This window comes from Lithobates pipiens, unplaced genomic scaffold (assembly GCF_037356315.1).
Source record: "Lithobates pipiens isolate NorthernLeopardFrog02 unplaced genomic scaffold, aLitPip1_a1.2 Scaffold_10, whole genome shotgun sequence".
Taxonomy (NCBI): Eukaryota; Metazoa; Chordata; class Amphibia; order Anura; family Ranidae; genus Lithobates; species Lithobates pipiens.
Genome location: NW_027507686.1, coordinates 50,404,373 through 50,424,809, shown reverse-complemented (window position 1 = coordinate 50,424,809; position 20,437 = coordinate 50,404,373). Strand labels below are relative to the sequence as shown.

The 20,437-nt window shown below is 40.7% G+C and overlaps 1 protein-coding gene across 4 annotated transcripts in view; it reads left to right on the top strand.

Annotated features, from left to right (window-relative positions):
* The window catches only part of CMIP (c-Maf inducing protein), a 259,986-nt gene extending 240,220 nt beyond the window's left edge, over positions 1–19,766 (top strand). For all 4 annotated transcript variants that reach the window (XM_077454627.1, XM_077454636.1, XM_077454645.1 and 1 more), the window contains 6 exons: positions 3,256–3,396; positions 5,513–5,560; positions 7,335–7,481; positions 9,317–9,422; positions 9,543–9,613; positions 15,911–19,766. In XM_077454627.1, coding sequence (XP_077310753.1) covers positions 3,256–3,396; positions 5,513–5,560; positions 7,335–7,481; positions 9,317–9,422; positions 9,543–9,613; positions 15,911–15,964 — 567 coding nt within the window. In that variant the 3' untranslated portion in view covers positions 15,965–19,766. The remainder of the gene's footprint in view (positions 1–3,255; positions 3,397–5,512; positions 5,561–7,334; positions 7,482–9,316; positions 9,423–9,542; positions 9,614–15,910) is intronic.
* The last annotated feature ends 671 nt before the right edge of the window (positions 19,767–20,437 follow it).

Genomic DNA, 20,437 nt, shown 5'->3' with positions numbered 1-20,437 from the left:
TGGCAGAGGATGGCTCATCTGCCGCCGACATTGCTGGTCCCTGGGACAGGTAAGTGTCAATTTATTAAAAGTCAGCAGCTGCAATATTTGTAGCTGCTGGCTTTTAATATTTTTTTTTTTAAAAGGTGCAGTTTCTCTTTAAAGGCGACTGCTCCGATTCGATAAACAGATGTTTTGTTTGTGTTGCCTGAAGGTCCTAAAAGAGGACAGGCAGCATTGAAATCTACTATTTATAAATGGATTCAGCAAGTAACTGTTCAGGCTTATGGTTTAAAGAGGAGGACCCCACTCTCTCAAATCAAAAGCACACTCCACTAGGACTGTTAGTGCTTCGTGGGAGTGCATCATCAAGCTTTCATGGTTCAAATCTAGGTACACCAAGCAGACCGTATCTCTAGAGAGGCAAGGGTCCAATGATATATATATCCAACACTGTGGGCTGCACTCAGAAAAGAGGAGCCAGCTCTGAAACAAAATAAGACGGGAGAGAGAGGCACCTCTGAGTGCAGAATTAGTAGCTATTTATTTCCCCAAACAAGATTAAAAACACTTCCAAAATCTGGCAAATTAAAAAGCGCGTAGTCATTGATAATGCAAATGGTCCCGCAGGCAGAAGGGTCCCCGGCATGTAAAAGCTCTCACAATTGTGTCCTGTGCTATACCAAAAACATAGAGCTACTGGCAAGCTGATGCATGGGTACACACACAGAGTTCACGATGGACGGAGATCCTGGAAGTGATGTCTGCAGTGAGAAACGGGAGCCAGCATGAACAGGATGTAGTCATCAGTAAGGGACCCGTTTCGGAACATAAGTTTTTTTTTTTTTCAACCTAATTACTGCAAGTGTACACACAGGTAAACTTATACTATCTTGGGCGGGGACATGAACGAACACAAACAAGGAAGGCAGGAAGTGATAATTGATATAATAATAATAATGAGAAACATTCACTGAAAGATATTTAATAATGGATATACTGATCAAAAAAAATAATTAAGAAATAATATAAAATAAAACTGAAAATAAAAATATTGGTATTAAGAATTAAAATAGAATATAACATTTTTACTAATAGGAGAGGAAGGGTAGAGAATACATATCCCATCCACAAAAAAACATGAAAAAAAAACAAAAACTTGAATATATCATTTACATTGTATTGAATATATAACTCTGAGCTTCATTACTTCTGTTGTATATTACTGTATGTACTTAAAGCGGCAGTCCGCCGGGAGTTCCGCCGTTTTTTTTTTTTTAAAAGCCAGCAGCTACAAATACTGCAGCTGCTGACTTTTAAAATAAGGACACTTACCCGCCTAGCGCGCCCGCAATGTCGGCACCCGAAGCCGATCTCTCGATCGTCTCTCGGGTGCTGCCGCCGCCATCTTGGGTATGGGAATCAGGAAGTGGAGCCTTTCGGCTTCATTTCCCGGTTCCCTACTGCGCACGCGCGAGTCGTGCTGCGCAATAAGGATGGACCCGCTGCCTCTGGGATCTGTGTGTTTCCCAGCAGGCAGCAGGGGACTTTCGGAAAGGGGCGTAGATTCTGCAGAATCTACGCCCCTTTCCGCAGATAGCTATGCCGGAAGTGGGTGCAGATACCTGTACTGTACAGGTACCTGCACCCCCCTCCCCCCTGAAAGGTGCCAATTGTGGCGCCGGAGGGGGGGAGGATTCCAATGAGCGGAAGGTCCACTTTAGGATGGACCTCCGCTTTAACCTATTGTCAAATACTCTATTGTATGTTCAATAAAATCTTTTTGACAAGTTAAAAACAAAAACACACAACAAATAGTAATAATAGCGACCAATCATAATGGGAAAAGGGACAACTTCAGATATTATAAAAATATTATAAAAAAAAATTGTAAAAACTATTTAGGAATGTGCATGAGCATATGCACATTAGTGTGCATCCCAAAAAGGAACATGCAAACCACGTGCACACGATCTCTAACACACACACATACATGTGTCCCCATGACATGCAATCATCCATATATGTATGGGACAAATGTAAATGTCTCGCAAAAAACCTACACTGGAACTTACTAATTTTCCGAAATGCGTCCCTTATTGATGACTACATCCTGTTCATGCTGGCTCCCGTCTCTCACTGCCGGGATCACTTCTGGGATCTCCGTCCATCATGAACTCTGTGTGTGTACCCATGCATCAGCTTACCGGTAGCTCTATGTTTTTGGTACAGCGCAAGACACAATTGTGAGAGCTTTTACATGCTGGGGACCCATCCGCCTGCCGGACCATTTGCATTTTCAATGACTACACGCTTTTTAATTCGCCAGATATCGTAAGTGTTTTTAATCTTGTTTGGGCAAATAAATAGCTACTAATTCTGCACTTAGAGGCGCCTCTCTCTCCTGTCCCATGGTTCAAATCTGCAAGGACTCAACTTGGTCTTCAGTCCATTTACCAGATTTTATCAGGGAATGTAAAAAGGCATGAGGATATCGCCTTTGGGCGTAGTGTGCTGCAGGCAGCAGTATAACTCCTCTAGTCTCATGTTGCCCTAATTCTGTTGTGTCTCCCTCCCCTCAGTTGGCATTGCTCTGAGACATCCTACATAGTAATTACTATGGCTCTGTGTCCGTGGTGTATGATTAAGAAAATAGGATTTTTATAACAGCTTACCTGTAAAATCCTTTTCTTTGAAGTACATCACGGGACACAGAGGTCCCTCTCCTCTTTGTGGTATACACGTGTATTGCTTTGCAAAACCCGAGATACTCCCAGTAATGGGAGGGGTTATATAGGGAGACAACTTCCTGTTTAGGGTGTGCCAGTGTCCATCACCTGAAGGTGGCCTATAACCCACATAGTAATTACTATAGCTCTGTGTCCCATGATGTACTTCAAAGAAAAGGGTTTTACAGGTAAGCTGTTATAAAAATCCTATTTTTTGGCACTCCTTTGCACAACATAATTTCTCTGTACGAACATTCCCATTTCTGCTGTATCACAAAAGCCTGTCTGCTTACATAAACTCTTGCCAGGTTTAAACAAACTGCCCATTATCAAGACAGAGTTTGGGTACATGCACATACTTTGGCTTTTGGTCTAGACTCAGGCAGCCACTGATTTGCATAATAAGTAGTCTCCCATTGGAAACTGGCAGAAAGAAACAAAAAAAAAAGTAATGGGTTGCCACTGTCCAATTGCAGTTGTTATCAACTGTCATCTTTTTTGTTTAGCTTTGAGCTTTCTTTGAAATTTGTCTGTTTATGGTTTTCAGATTCTTTGTCTAATGCTGGAATACAACATCATAGAAAACAATGACACACAGCTGCAGATCATATCTACCCTGGAGAGTACAGATGTAGGAAAGAAAATGTATGAGCAGCTTTGTGACAGACAGCGGGAACTGAAGGAGCTGGTAAGTTCTGCGTTTCACCAAAAATGTCTGCTAAAAAGTGTTATACATGTAGTTTTTTGCACAATTTACTGTATATGGAGATGACTATGTTGTATAAACATAATTGTTATGTGTGGGAGGATGGATCACCTGGGGAGATACAGAAATGAAAATGGTTGCCACCATTAAATGTACACCTCACCACTATGTGACGGCCTCTCAGTGCTATGCCTCGTTATACTATATGTGGTTCATTGGTTGTTGGCTGATATGGAATCACTGTAGAGGCTGATATTGTCGTAAGTGGTGAGAGGGTGCCACAATCTTGCCTATTTTGCTGTTTTTCATATCTATCCTTTTAAACTCTATACCTGTGGTTAGGAAGAGTCTTTTGAGATTTTATTTAGAGATTGGTGTATTACATTGATATACAGAAGATTGATATTCTGGTCACCATTAAGACACATACTTTCCTTATGCTGAACTCCTCTGGAAACCTCATTTCTTTGCATCCATGTGATGGCTATGATATCTTAAAGAGTGAATTATTAAGTGTATCCTGAAGAAGCTCTTTTGAAGTGAAACACGTCAAGCCTCTTGTCCTCTCTCATGAGTGTTGAGATGTACGAGGTATGTCTAAAAAGTTCAGTGAATGGTATCAGAAAACAAACAATATAGAAGATAAAAACAAATGGCCTTTTATAGGCCTTCAAAATAATCGTCATCCTTCACAACACACTTTTGGCAACGTTCATAAAACTTCTGGAAACTGTCAGCAAAGGTCTCTTTAGGAATTGATCGCAGAACTGCTGTCACACCTTCTTGGATTGCCGCCACTTCCGCAAAACATTGTCTTGACCTTGGACTTTTGCAGGCGACTCTTTGGGTCAGTGAATGCCATTCCATCGAATTCCCGAATGGATTTTGTATCAAACTGGTAGCACCAGGTCTTCTCCCCTGTGACGATGGTTCACAGAAAGGATGGATCCTAGTCACACATGACAATGAAATCTCCAGAGGTTTGCATTCATTTAGCTTCTGTTCATCTGTCAGCTTGTGCGGTACAAACTGGGAACAGATCTTGCTCTTACCCAAATCTGCATGGACGATGGTGCTTACTTACTGGTTGATTCCGCATGTGTTCGAGAAAAGTAGAAATAGAGGAGTGGCCGATGTCCAGTAGAGATATGTTTGAAAAAACTTTTTATTTAAAAAAAAAACTGTGAAATGAAGCCAACACGTTTCGGGGGAACTGCAAGGAAGATTCACACTCTAATTATCCTGTTTATCAATGTTACCAGGAATAATAACATATCGGATTTGAGTTGCCCTAGAACAGGAATAGAGAGGAAATCTTCCAGTAGGGACACATGTTCCTGTGACTCCCTCACTAGATGTTCTCCCACGCCCTATTGAGTCTCTATCCAAAAAAAAAAAAAAACGTTTTGACTTTAGATATCTTGTTAAATAAGAAGAAACGTCTATAATCTTTTTCACTTAGGCCCCTTTCACACTGGGTTGTTTTTCAGGCGCTACAGCGCTAAAAATATCGCCTGTTTAGCGCCTGAAAAATCTGGCCCCTTTCACTCCAGTGTGAAAGCCGGAGGGCTTTCACACTGGAGCGGTGCACTAGCAGGACGGTGAAAAAAGTCCTGGTAGCCGCATCTTGCGGCCACTAGTGGGCGGTTTTAACACCCGTTAGTGGCCGAAAAAGTGTTAAAACCGCCCGCAAAGCGCCGCTGCGGCGGCGCTTTGCCGGCGGTATACCCACGCTGCCCCATTGATTTCAAATGGGGCAGCGTGGGTATACCGCCGGCAAAGCGCCGCCGCAGCGGCGCTTTGCGGGCGGTTTTAACACTTTTTCGGCCACTAACGGGTGTTAAAACCGCCCACTAGTGGCCGCATACCGCCGCCAAAATGACGGTAAAGTGCCGCTAAAAATAGCGGTGATTTACCTCCGACGCCCGCATTGCCCCAGTGTGAAAGGGGCCTTATTGTGGTGGGTTTCATTTTTTTCGTTTGCAGTGATAAAATTACTTATAAGTAAGTTAACAGTCATTAGAATTACAATGATTATAAGTCATTTGCAATATTGTTATATTTCATATGTTGACTGTATTATTCATTGTGCTTACAGCAAAGAAAAGGAGGTCCCACTCGCCTAACACTGCCATCTAAGTCCACAGTAAGCATTTCTTCAGAATATTTTTGCTTTCACCTGCAATTCCATTTTTATTAACTGGTCATCTATAGCCAGTAGCAGAAAACCTAAAAAGGAGTGTTAATTAAAGCAAGTATGTCACATTTTTAAATAATACATATTAGCACAGTGGCTAAGTGGTTAGCACTTCCTCCTAGTAGCACTGGGCGCACCGGCTCGTAGCCAAGCCATGGCACTACATGCATGGAGTTTGAATGTTCTCCCTGTACCTGTGTGGGTTTCATTCCACACTCCAAAAACATGCTGGTAGGTTAATTGGTTCCTGTCTAAATTGGCCCTATTGTATGAATGTGAGTTGGGGACGTTTCTCGAGGGCAGGGACTCATGTGAATGTATTATAATTTTATATATATATGCAAAGTGCTGCTTAAATTGACGGCGCTATAGAAGTACCTGCAATAAATAATGAAATAAATATACCCTGCAAAATAGGGCTGTTAATACTTACCTGTCCCTCCATCTTGTGCTGCCAGCATTCATTCTGTTCTTGAGCTACCGCTGCAAAAGTCTTCTGTATCCAGCACAACACTGCAGGTGTTTCAGATGTCTCATCCCCGCCATGGTACCTTCTGCTGGCCCCTGCATCACTGCTGTGTTCTGTAGAAACCTAGAAGCTGGCATGGGGAACCACAAGGGGATGAGAGGGGACACAAGCATCCAGCAATCCTGGCAGTGTTGGATGTGAAGACTTTGGCCATGGCTCTTTTAAAAATTCAATTTTTAAACTAGTAACAGGGTCGCTTATAGGGAATGTATAGTGGTTTTACATATATGTTCTTTGCTCCTTATAGTCAGGACTAAAGACAAAATGTTGTCTCTAGACAATTTTACATAGCGGGTGGACCTCGCATGCCTTGTTTGTCTTACCTGCTTTGCTGAAAAATGTCTGGAATTTATAGAACACAATAGCTGAAGCTTCAATTTACACTGAATGACTTAGTGACCCATTCTTCCTGTATACAGAAAGTTAGGAGGTTTCAATCATAGAGTGAAAGCCTATGATTGTTTCTGCTTTGCACTCTTAGAAAACTCATTGTGCTCTGTGATGTAGTTTTCTACTAAGATTTATTATAAATGGTACAACTATAAAAATAATTCTTGAAGGGCAAAGCAGCAGGTTAACTTAACTTAACTTACCCTTACATATACCCAGTGAAATATTCCCCCCATCAACACAGATGGCCTTGATGCAGGAATCCCTCCTGCTGGGAGAGGGCAGTGATTATTGCTTGCAGCTATACCAGCCACTAGCGATAAGTGCAGTAAAATCCAGCAGGCTGGTTGTACTCAAACTGATCGATTGACCTGGTATATTCAACCTGCCCATACATAGTTTGAATCTCGGCTGGTTCCTGCTGAAGCAGCCGAGATTCGAACCATGTATTGCCTGTCTTAGTGCTCTGGGTGGAGACATTATAGAGGGGATATGCTTTGTTCATATATCATGACTGAGGTTTACAACCACTTTAATTGCATTGGCATGATGAGAAATATTTTTCTTACTTTAAAATTAGTGGAGCTTGATATAGGTTGGGGCTGTAGCCAAATATATGTAATTTTTGGTGGAGCTGGTGCCAATAAATTCAGATCTTTCATTTCCTTGTTTTTATTTTTTTTATGATGTCAACCAAACTGGTAGTATTGGCAAATCCCTGCATTATATCTGTAACTGATCACAACCTAAACAGTAGATATTTTTGCCTTGGTATATATTTTAAAAGAGGCACTCTGTTTGCAGGATGCGGATCTCGCCAGGTTACTGAGCTCTGGCTCTTTTGGAAACCTAGAAAACCTCAGTCTGGCCTTCACCAATGTAACGAGTGCCTGTGCTGAGCAACTCATCAAGCTGCCTTCACTCAAACAGCTCAACCTGTGGTCAACTCAGGTATGTAGAACTAAGGATGGGGTTGTGGTTAACTGCTGACAGGATATAGTAGGCGGGGAGCTAACAGGTTCGCATGCAGAAGTACAGTGAATTACAGAAATGAAGCAACCACATTCGACCATGATGCAAGTTCCAGTTTTCTACAGCGTACCGTTGTACAGAGGGCCTGACATTTTGAAAATTCCTTTTTATTCGACTGTTTGCTGCTAGTTCTGAGTTTTCTAAAAATATATTTTATTTGCCACTTTTCTTTAATGGCTTTTTCACACAGGCATTGAAAATAGGCGGTTGGGTCATGTTTTTAACGCTTCCCGAACACCTATCAATGCCACTCAAAATTGTTACAATAGGGAGTGGATAGAGGTGTTCAGACAGCAGCATTAGCATTGCTGCAAGGCAAAAGTAACGCTGCCTGCAGAGTTTGGCAGGCGCTGATGCTTTGCAACTGCAGCTATTCACTTATATTGTAATGCACCACAGCCGCACCTTAAATGCACTGTAAATGTGCCTATGGCATTGGTGGCACTGTTGCAAAGCATCAAAAGTCATTATTTTCCATTTTAGCCTTGTAAAAAAAAAGCATTTGAGAAGTGTTGCCTGATGCAACATAAATGCCTATACAACACATCCTAAATGCTCATTGACGCTATAGGTGCGTTAAAGTGGTGCTGCACTCAAAAGGGAAAGCTCCGCTTATCTGACTCCCCCCGCCACATTTGGCACTTGGGGTGGGGGGGGGGGGTGCGAGAACCTGTTTTAGACTGGTACCTCTCGCTTCCGGCTCAGTTTGCTGCGGAAGTTCAGCCTCTTCCTCCTTCTCCCCACAGCCGATCTGTTGAGTGAGAGCAGTGCGATTTGCACATGAGCAGTAGGAAACCTGTGAAGCTGCAAAGCTTCACTGCCAGTTTCTCTTAGCCAAGATGGTGGGGCAGTGGCAGCACCCAAGAGCCGATTCAAGAATTGGCCCGGGTGAGGACCCTGCTGGATACCTGGACAGGTAATATACAGTATATATAGCTGCTGACTTTCATTTTTTTATTTTTTGGTGGGGAGTGGGGTGGAACTCCTCTTTAATGCGCTTTCAGGCTGCTTTAATATTTAACGCAAGTGTGAAAGAGCCCTAAAACAGCATTTCTGGATCGTAGTGATGAGTTGGTTCTTTAGGATAGGAATCTCACCTACATAGCTCTATTCTTCATTATTCTCCCCTCTAACCCCTCGTATATCTCCTATCCAAGTTACCACCTTACCTGGAAAATCCTCTAGAGGCTAGCCACTGTTTTCTTTCCAACTCCTTGCCTGCCTGACATTCACTGCATAGGCTGGAGTGAAAGAAAAGGCTGTGAATACTTATGTACTGTATTTTTTTATACATTTGCAAAGATTTCAAGCAAACTTCTTTCACGTTGTCATTATGGGGTATTATTTGTCGAATTTTGAGGAAAATAATGCATTTAATCCATTTTGGAATAAGGCTGTAAACCGGCAATGAAAGCTTGAATATGGATAGTTGTACCCACCTCTCCTTCCTGGAGAAGACCTTTTACCTTGTCACTTGAAGGTTGCTGGCTCTGATTGTGGGTGGCAACTGTACTTTTTGAAGTCAGGCTGGTCATCAAGGACCCCGATTCCTGCAAACTGGCCAGGAGAAAGCCACCTTGAGGCTTTTCAACACGCAGAAGGGTCTTTGACGGCCATCCTGGTTTCAAGGGGAACAATGGTGATCAAGAATGTCTAGGTATGTTCTCCATAAACAGCGTGATGTCTTATATTTGATTTCACAAACTAGATTGTAGATATAAAAATACAGTAATACTTGTCTATTTTCTTTGCAGTTTGGAGATGCTGGGTTGCGGGTTTTATCTGAGCACCTCACTGCGCTGCAAGTTCTCAACCTGTGTGAAACTCCCGTCACAGATGCTGGGCTGCTGGCACTGAGCTGTAAGAGATCTCCCTTTATTATCCCACATTTCTTTAGTCCTCTGCTCACTTGTCTCTCTAGCTTTTTGATTTCAAAAGACTATTCTGTACATATAGAACATTTCTCTATTTTATATTTAGCTATGAAGAGCCTCTGCAGCTTAAACATGAACAGCACCAAACTGTCGGCGGACACTTATGAGGATCTTAAGGTAAGCCCAGAAACAATTTATCTTCCATTATCTACTGTATATGCAGTCTAGCACCAAGTAGCTCTGCTGTTTGCATATAGTAGTTAAAACCCTTTGGTGCTGTGAGAAGATCTTTCACTGAGAATGAAGAGTGCTACAAGATTATGTAGAGATGTACCTTGTGAGCTGCTATGAATCATAAAAGCGCCTACAAACCATAGTTTGTCCTTAATGCAAACAACCATGTACTCACAATTCACAATAAATCTCCACTTGCAGATGGCCCTATAGCAGTTTTCTGCTACAGGGCAGCAGCTGTGCATCAGATCATGAATATATATGTGACCAAGCATTTCCATGCCCTTCTGTCAGTAGGGAAGACAGTGGATCCTGTGCCTCTGCAAAGCAGGGACATGGATCCATGTCTTCCCCTAGTACAAGCACCTCCCCCACAGTAAGAAAACACCAGCTAGGCACACATTTAACCCTTTGATTGTCCTGGATGTTTAACCCCTTTCCAGCCAGTGTCATTAGTACAGAGACGGTGCATATTTTTTAGCACTGATCAATGTAACAATTTCACTGGTTCCCACAAAAGTGTCAGTGTCCAATTGTCCACCACAACATCGCAGCCTCGCTATAAGTAGCTGATCCTCGCCATTACTAGTAAAAATAAATAAATAAAAATATCATATCGTTTGTGGAAGCTATAACTTCTGTACAAACCAATCAATATACGCCCCCTACCTGGAAGTGCTGGATCACGTACGTGTTCCAGTGCTGCGGTTCTGCTCTGTAACAGTAAATCTGCAGTAGGCGGTCCATATGCGATTACTCGGCATCTTTTATCTCGTCACTAAGATCCTGAGCATAAACATCAGTAAAATATTACATCTGTGTGCAAAGCTTTACATTAAGCGTATAGTTCCAGGACATCTGGGATGCACAAAAAAGAGGGTTTTCTGGCTATTAAAAGGTAAAAACAGGTACTGTTAAGCTGAACTTTCGGTTTTCAAAGGCTTGTCTTTATTATTCCTCATGTATAGTTACTGTAGGGATCTTCAAAAAGGTTGAGAATTAGCTAGTTGAATTTCCTTTTTGAAATGAATGCCTGAGTGCTGTATATCACTCCTAATTTGATCACACTTAACCTATTTATAATGTAGAATCTTCTTAACCAGCCTTGCAGCAGATGCCAGACAATGTATCTACCAGCTTATTACAACTGGAGATACAGAACGTTATTTATCCAGCATTAAATTAAACAGCAAAGACATCCACAAGATCCTAACTACCCCAGCACACCCACAGTCCTATCCTGCCTGTGAACACACCCAGCGATGGAATTCTGTTCCATATATAACATTTCCTGGGTGTTAAGCGTCTTTTTGGTATACCTAGTTAGTGTAGCGATAAAAATAACTCCCAAATCCCCACACCCAAGCATAGAATGGCATGCTGCAGAACCAGCCTTTACAAAAGGATTAATATAAAGTTGGGTTTTGTATGCTAATTTCTTTTTAATTTCCATGTTTTTTTGCCTAGTAAACTTAAAACAATGTATTTATTGTGCTATTTTACGGTGCTGGTGGCTACATTCAAATACATTCCTAAATATCTGAAACACATCTGAAGATGTGATTGAAAAAAAAAAACATGAAAATGGCTGACACTAGACTAGCTAGACAGATCGAAATCCGGCCAGCAGGAACCGGATGAGTTTCAAGCCATCTATGGGCAGGCTGGTTGCACTGAAGTCAGTCTATTGATCAACTTCAGTACAGCCACCCTGTCGGGTTTTTATAGCTGCTGGCGGTGATCATTGTATTCTGACAGCAGGGAAGCCTCCTGCTGTCAGAAAACAATATTGCAGCAGTAGAAGATTCCATCAGTGCTGATGGAGGAATTGAGCAATTTTCTTTCCTTCAACCCATGTGGCATAATCTGTGGCATGTTTAACCACTTCCATACTGCAGGCCATCATATGACGTCCTGGGTTTTAGTGGTGATATCTGAATGATGCCTGCAGCTGCCAGATACCGTTTTTTTCAGCCGGTGTTTCCCTACAGAATAAGAACTATCATGGCGGCACTTCAGCCGCTTGATCACCCCTACCGCCGCCCTCCAGTGCTTCTTTGAGGTCTCCTGTGCGCTCAGGGACCTAGAGAAGGAATCTGCCAGCGCCAGAAGGAAGTCCTAGAGAAAACCAAGTGACAGATGGTCCCCGTCAATCTCTATGACTCTCGGGGGCCCGGGTGCAAAGTTATGATGTCACGTCCAGTCTGCCAGAAGTAAACAAGCCGAGATCTGATGCTTTCCAGCCTGGAGGAGAGATGTGGGGTCTTATAGACCCCACATCTCTCCATAAACAGGACCAATCACGCACTATTCCCATTACAAGGGATGTTTACATTCCTTGCTATAGGAATAAAAGTGGTCAAGAGGTTTCATTGCCATTACCCAATACTGGTTACAACCTACTGGGGGGATTCCTTCCTAGTAACCCACATAACCGTCCACACACGACCAGTGACTGATCCAGTTAGTCCAGTGAGGTCTCCAGAACAAACAAGATAGTTGTAGGAGAATGACTAAGGGCTGACGGGCATTAGTTAGCCAAGACAGCGAGAAGTCTCCATGGTCTATATCTACATCTTTAACTTCTAAAGGGTATTCATAAGGAGGGGTGTAGTTGGATTATGGGATCTACTATCACAGTAAGCTCAGTTTTTAAGTGAAAAATTACTATTTTGAAAAAACAAGATTTTATTTTTAAATAACTACACCAGTATAGAAATGAAGAAGCCAATTAAAACATTTCCTCATCTCTGCGCAATGGTGGAGCTACTGATACAGTTTCTGACACCCTCAATAAATGTTGTGTAGCAATGCAAGTATTCCTATTGGGAAGCTGAGTTCAGCTTGTTCCAGACCAGCTTTGGAAACCATATACAGTACATTGTCTGCTGGTTATAACTGCAACCACACTAAACCGATTTAATTGATCTGCTATCTACGTAGACTCCTCCTAAGTTAATGCTGTTCTAAGCGTGGCAGTAGCTACCTAGAACACTGCTGCAAAGGGGCACCAAAGCCCACAGTTGCCAACGTTCCATTACTTTCTACCTCTAATGTCTGGTAGCTGCCTTTACAGTGCACATATTACCCTGAAAATTATATTACAATATTATGACAGTAGGAAAAAAACTTTTTTTTTTTTTTTTTTTTTACAGCTCTTTACTGTGAAGATTAGGAGTAATCCACTTACACACACAGCTGAATAACTTCTCATGTCTCATAGCAAAAATAGAACAGGCTTAGCTAGTTATATACAGGCTGTCGACAAACATGTAGGAAGTACTGGACTTTCTTCTTAAAAAGTCCACAATGCTTTGCAAACTGAGTGTCATGGATGCATTTTGTTTTAAAAGCTTACTTTAGAAATTGTAGCCGTTTTACAAACAATTATTAAAAGAACATAAATCAGGGGTCTTCAAACTTTCTAAACAAAGGGCCAGACTGTGGCCATTGGAAGTAGAAAATGTTCCAGCATGAGTAGAAGTGAACAAATGCCCCATCTTTGGTGTCAGTGAGAGGAATTGTCCCCCATCGTTGGTGTCATGGGGTGGGAAGAATCATGCTCCCTCGTTGGTGTCACTGGGAGAAATGGTGCCGCATGGTAACATGGAAAAGTTGCCCACTGGGTTTTTAGGCAGCAAAATACACAAAGTAGTTTGTAAAAAATTGATTACTTTATTTCGTAGAAAAATTCTAATGTTACAAAAAGTTTAAAAAATATGAGCTCTGGTTGATGACATAAAATCAAGGTAAACAAAATTGATGGTAGCATTGTACATCATGGGAACAGTTATTGTAAATTACATTACATCATAGGATGCACAAAAATACCCCAATGCATTTTGACCCCTACATTCATGGTCTTCTTCAGGTTTTTTTTTTTACTGTTCTAAAAAATATATCAATAACGTTATTTACATTTTACATTATTTGCAACATACAATAGAGGCAAAAAAATACCTCATATGCATTACTATATACGGTAAATCATGCATTGTTTCCTATTCAAAATTATATATTTACCCGTCAAATAATGAACCTTGCGTAACCAGAGATTTAAAAGCGATTGCATTCAAGGGATCCCAGACAGTCACATGCCACCTCAATGTCCCCTCCAGGGGTGCCCCCTTTTCCACAGGGCTTGCAAGGAGCCACATGTTTATGCCCTAGGTGGGGAAGGGGTGGGGGGAATCAGCACCTGCAATTTATAATTTAGTAAATCAGAGTGGATAGTCAGAAATTATTGCTATACAAGTGTTCGGTGTGGCTTCTAAATGGCTAGTGGGCCCACTTCATCTCATTGATTCCATATCCGTTTCAATAATCTCTAATTAAGTGAATCTATGCTCTAGGGATGATGCAGATGAAAGCGTTGTGTGCGTATGAAGTGAGTGCTAGAGGGGGAAATGAAAAAATATTTACCGCATGCTGACTAGCCACCACAGTTGTGCTGCGGTAGCATGGTTCGGCTGTGCGAATTGCCGTTATGTTACGTCAGTAACAAACGGCCACTAGGGGGCGCGCACGCGCCCCCGATCCATCCCCGAGCCGATGTGAGTGCCCGGCGGTCTTGATCGCCGCTGGGCTCCCGCGATCGCTTGGGGCACACGGAGAACACACAGTTTCCGGTTCTTTGAGCAGGGAACTGTCAGATCGTCTGTCCATACAGTCCCCTTCAGTTAGAACACAAAATAGGATACACATTAACCCCTCCCCTGCCCTCTAGTGTTAACCCCTTCACTGCCAGTGACTTTTTTTACAGTAATCAATGTAATTTTAATCGCACCGTATTAATGCAGTGGTCCCACAAATGTGTCAAAATTGTCCGACGTGTCTGCCATAATGTCGCAGTCACAATAATCTGATCGCTGCCATTACTAGTTAAAAGAATATATATATATATATATATTAATAAAAATGCCATAAATCTATCCCCTATTTTGTAGACACTATAACTTTTGCGCAAACCAATCAAACGCTTATTGCAATTTTTATTTTATTTTTATTTTTTTTACCAAAAATATGTAGAAGAATACGTATAGGCCTAAACTGAGGAAAACTATTTTTTTATATATTTTTGGGGGATATTTATTATAGCAAAAAGTAAAAAAAAAATGCATTTTTTAAACAACTAGCGCTTTTTTTGTTTATAGCTCAAAAAAGAAAAACCACAGAGGTGATCAAATATCACCAAAAGAGAGCTCTATTTGTGGGGGGAAAAAAAGGACATAAATTGTGTTTGGGAGCCACGTCGCACGACCACGCAATTGTCAATTAAAGCGAAGCAAGGCTGAATCGCAAAAAGTGGTCTGGTCTTTGGCCAGCCAAATGGTCCGGGGCTTAAGTGGTTAATAATAATAAAAAGAAATAAAAAATTCAGCATGCTAAGAAGGAAAACTAAAATCAAATGATAAAAAGCAAACAGGAAATAGCAGTGTCAGTGTTATGTGTAAGCAAAGCTAGTGAATTGAAAAAAAAAAGTTTGTATTACCTTAAAGTGTTGGAGATGTGCAAAACGCCAAACCCAGCAAAGGTACATGCACTCATAGGCAGAAGTCAAAGTTAGGTATTGAAAGGTCAGTCAAGGGCCAGATAAAAGCAAACAGTTTGGAGACCACTGATATAAACCATTGGTTTAAAAACTTGCAAATTGCATTTATTATTATACAGGACAACAGTTTATACAGTACTTTACAATATAAAATGGAGACAATACCGTTATAATACAGTAAAATACAGGAGGATTAAGAGGGCCCTGCTCAGAAGAGCTTACAATCTAATAGGGTGGGGCAGGTGTTACAAAAGGTTGTAACTGTGGGGAATAAGCTGATAGAAGTGGTAAAAATTAGTTGGAGACGTGATAGACTTTCCTGAAGAGATGAGTTTTCAGGGATCGCCTGAAGGTGGCAAGAGTAGGGTATAGCCGGCCCGGTGGAGATGGCGAGTTCCAGAGGATGGGAGAGGCTCTGGGGAGGAGCATGGGAGGAGGGGACGAGAGAGCTTGAGAAGAGCGGAGAGGACAATTTGGGTGATATTTGGAGACCAGATTTGTGATGTAGCTCGGGGCAGAGTTGTGAATTTTAGTTTTTTTAAACAAGCGTCCTCTTCCATGTCAAATCCTGCCATGATTGCCCAAAGCTAGCATGTTTTCCTGCAAAGGTGAACAGCCCACCATTTTGAAAATGCTACAGTAGATAAGTTGCTGTTAATAGTGGTTAACAATTGCTTTTCACTTTACAGGCAAAGCTGCCAAACCTTAAAGAGGTGGATGTTCGTTACACAGAAGCCTGGTGATTTTCCACCATCAACCGAAGGAGGACATGTTGCCAAGTCTTTTTGGCTAAATGAGAAACTGTAGAGCAAGATACTTCTTGGACTACGATCCATGTTTTTGATTTTAGAGGTCATTTTTAAGTAGGGGGGATGGACTTATCCAGCCTGATACTTACAGCTTCAAGATTTCAAGATTAATCTAAAGTAATTAAAGGATAACAAGGACTTTGTAGCTGCAAGAAGATCATACTGAGGAATCCTTCTTGGAATTTTTTTTATTATTATTATGCCTATATGTTCATGCTGAGTGAGGGGAAGAAATTAAGAATGTCTATGTTCTGTATTTTTTTTTTTTTTTTTTTTTTAGATCGATTTGGATGGACTCATTCCGCTTTGACCTTTCACAGCGTAATGAGAACTTGCGAGTTCATAAGCGCGACAAGAACGATTGTCATCTTTGCACCTTTTTTTCTTGCCCTTGCAACTGTTCTGCAAATTCATATTGTTGTAAATAGGATTTACTTCATTCACCTATTTAAAAAAAAAAAATGGTTCGCACTCAGCGGGTCTGGGACCTGCTTTTTATTTATAAAATGTTAATTTTTTTTTTTTTTTTGCTGATAGAACTGTACAAAGTAGTTTGTTGCTGTCTTGTTGACTGTGTTATTAACGTATGTGTATTGTTTTTATTTTTGCTTTGATTTAAGAACAGAAAGCTTTCTTGAATAAATACCATGTTCATGTATGGTGTATTTGATATATATATATACATATATATCGCCTCAGCTGCAGGCTGTGTCAATGGCTTGGGGTAGAGAAAAAAAACCATTGCACTTTGTCATCTGATATTGGTTATATAATCATTGTGGCCTATGGTTATTGCAAGCAGTGCCCTCGTTCATGTTATCTTGTAAATATATGCCTGTATCTCATTGTTCCCTATGTTTGCCTTTTCTCCATTGTAAATTCAATTGCTTTCAGGCTTACAATCATTTCAAATGTTGACATACAGTATAAAATACTGATGTTGAAACACAGACATTTCGTATTGTTCGTTAGCTCTGTCCCTGTCTCAGTACAACATTTTTAAATACATATTGCTTGGCAGATCATTGCAAAGGCAGCAGAAATATTATGGGGGCTGTTACAAGCTCATTACAGCCAAAACTGATCTTACAATCTGGAGTAGATGCTGGCACGTTAACTTGCCCACTAGGATTTTATAATTCTTGAAAGCTGCAGCAGTAAAAACTACATTCCTACTAACATCGGCTCCAACAGTGAAATCTGTGCACCTGCAGTCCCAGCTCTGGCCACCTACCAAAGGGGTCTCCAATCTTTCTGAACAAAGGGCCAGTTTACTGTCCTTGAAGCTTTAGAGGGGCCAGACTGTGGTTAGTGAGATTAGAAAACACCATGATGGCGGTGAGTGGAAGCAGTGCCCCATCATTGTTTTTACTGGAATTGTGCCCTATTGTTGGCATTCAAGGTAGGAACGGTGCCCCATCTGTGGTATTTATAGGTGGAATGGTGCCCCCATCATTGGTATCTTGGGGGGGTGGTGCCCCCATCATTGGTGTCTGTGGGAGGAATGGTGCCCCCCCCATCATTAGTGTCTGTGGGAGAAATGGTGCCCCAATCATTGGTGTCAATGGATGGCATGGTGCCCCACGGCCACACTTTGGAGACCACTGGTCTACCACAATCATTGTGCTCTCACTTTTGGAGTTTACATTTATTTTACAGAGATGATTGGGATTATCTATGGTTGGTGCACTTAGCTGGGATCTCAAATTGTGTAATGTCGCAATAGGCACCTCAGAGATAGCCACTGGGTGATTTGGCCCACCAGCAACTATCTAAGTAAAGTATCAGTTTTGGATGGACCAAATTACTACTGAGAAAAATTGGAGGGGTTGCCTCTAGCAACCAGTCAAATTCCAGCTGCCATTCCTCCAGTTTAAGTATGTCACAGCTAACACCTGGTAGGACAGGTATACTGCCAGGAACTTCACTTTTGGTCTCCGATATGCTCAGTAAGGCAACACAAAGAACAATGATGTGCAAAATTCAGAATCAGTTAGATTCTACATTACTGTAATCTGTTCAGTGAAACATCATTTCTGATTGGTTGCCGACACATTTTCTTGTAGTTTCGTAATTAAGCCTGCATTTTTGTTCCATGCTTAAAATAGAAATTTGTTATCCTTTATAAAATGAATGTTCTTTACACAACTAGATAACATTTATGTGCTTGTCTGGGAAACAGGTAACTCTTTTCTACTTTTAAAAAGAAACGGAGAGTAGTATAACAGTTTACTATTCTTTGTACATTCACTTCAATACAGAGCCTAGGGCTGTGTGTATTCTAAGCCCTTATCTAAAATAATAAAATGGAAGTAGGGCTCCTAAGTCGCCCAAGCAGCCTATTTTCATCCATTCTTCCTGGAAAACCTGTCTAAATTTCCCTTCAACATTCTGCCAGTTCCAATAACAGTTGCTGCATATGTACACATGTAAATTTAAATAAGCTTATATACCTGTACACATAAATGTGTAGTAACAGGGCACATTGTGCATATCATATGTATGAACTCTGATTTTTATATCCAACTATAGCATAGTTTATCTTTATACTGTGATAAAGCTTGAAAATCATACTGTTATAATTGCAGACAAATTATGTTGTCCCTGTGGACCTCAGTCTTTTTACATTCAGAGAACCCTAGCCGTAAAGATGTTACACTGGAGTTTTAAGTCCTGTGTAAAAACCACTACACCCTTTAGTATGCCTGCAGCCTAATTTATCATGTTTCAGTGCAGTTACAACCATCTATCTATTGAAGATAATCTTACTTCCAGCTGAATTACATATTGGAAAAGGTGCAAGATGTCACTTGAAAGTTAATTCCATGATATGCTTGTACTCTAAGAACAGAACTCCACTAACTTGCTTTTTTTTTTTTTTTTTCTTTAAATTGGCCATGTAAAGTGTATGTATATGCAGATGCTAACTTATAACATAACTACATTTTTGAGAAAAGAAATCTGCCCCTGCAAAGATTTCAAACTTTTTTTATTTTTTTTACAGTCCTAGCTGCTGCTGTCTGTATCGGAGCTTTACTCCTGGATTCCATTTTTAATTTGTTGTCAGAATTCGAAAACATTGAATTAGAAAATTAAATTTTTTAACATTAAATTATAAAAAGGCCTGTGTAGCAATTCAATTTTACATCTTTTTTTTTTTTTTTAAAGTAAAAGTGGAGTTCCTCTTTAAAAGGTATGGTAACAGTCTTGGACGGATAAATATTAGTTACCATGCTTGGCGAAAATACTTCTCCATGATCTCTCCACTGTTGGTTACAGGGCCAGAAGCCTAGGCTTTTGGTCACAGGATTTTCTTTAGAAGGGAAGGATATTATAGCCAGAGTTCTAAATACTTTAGATTGATTAGAAATTTTTTATAACTGGGACAAACTTTTACATTCAAGCAGCATGCATACTACATCTCTGTAATTAAGCCGATTCTATCAAATTACTCTTTTTATTTCCTATAAATCATTTTGCATATTTTATGTTTTTCAGAAAAAAATAAGCAAATCTAGGAATTTTGCAGGAAAAAAAAAAAAAAAGGCTGACATTGGCTACTGATCTTTTGTCCTATAAAAATGTGAGGATTTTAATCATGCATGTAAAATTGCAAGTCTAAAACAATGGAATATATCAGTGATAGATATGAGTGCTGCCTTCTGTCTGGCTGATGGATATATCGCCAAAGTGTGCTTTCTTTTGAAATAAAATGAAACTGTTGCCTTTGTTTTCACACCAGGCTTTTGATTTCTATACTTGATCTTTGTATACATCTGTCTAATATGTGCATGGCATGTGTTTGTAATATTTTCTGTAGATGACTGCATTCATATCCTGAAAAAAGATGCTATGTTATAGTGAGCATTTAGAAACGTAAGTTAAGTATACCATAGAAGTATTGTTAAAAGTCGTTAATCTCTCCTAAAAAAAAATAGTATTGCACTTTCTTGTTGGGGAAGGTGCCTAGCCATTCACGTGCCTTCAGCCTCACAGCTGTATATCTGCAGTGTGAGATCTAAGGCACTGCTACCTCTGACTGCTGGTCTTATGAGATTTGGTGAGGTCACCACTGTGTTACTCACTGTTCTCATTACTGGAGGCTCCGAGGAAGCAAAGCCCTGCCTCTACACGGTCACCTCCACAAAGAGACATGGTGACAAACAAGGCATGGTAGGATAGTAATGAGAAAAGATCAGGTGCAGGGAGACCATGGGAAATAAAAGGTGACTATTCCTTTCCCCCGCCTGCCTTTTTTGGGGCCCAGCTTCCAGAGTTCAGTCCCTCTTGGAAGTTCCTTATTCAAATTTTCCCTATTGTGCTACAGAATCCTTTTGTAGGGTTTACTTTTATAATATTGCTGTGTCACTGAAGAAAATAACAGCATTACTGAGATCTTTGGTGTTT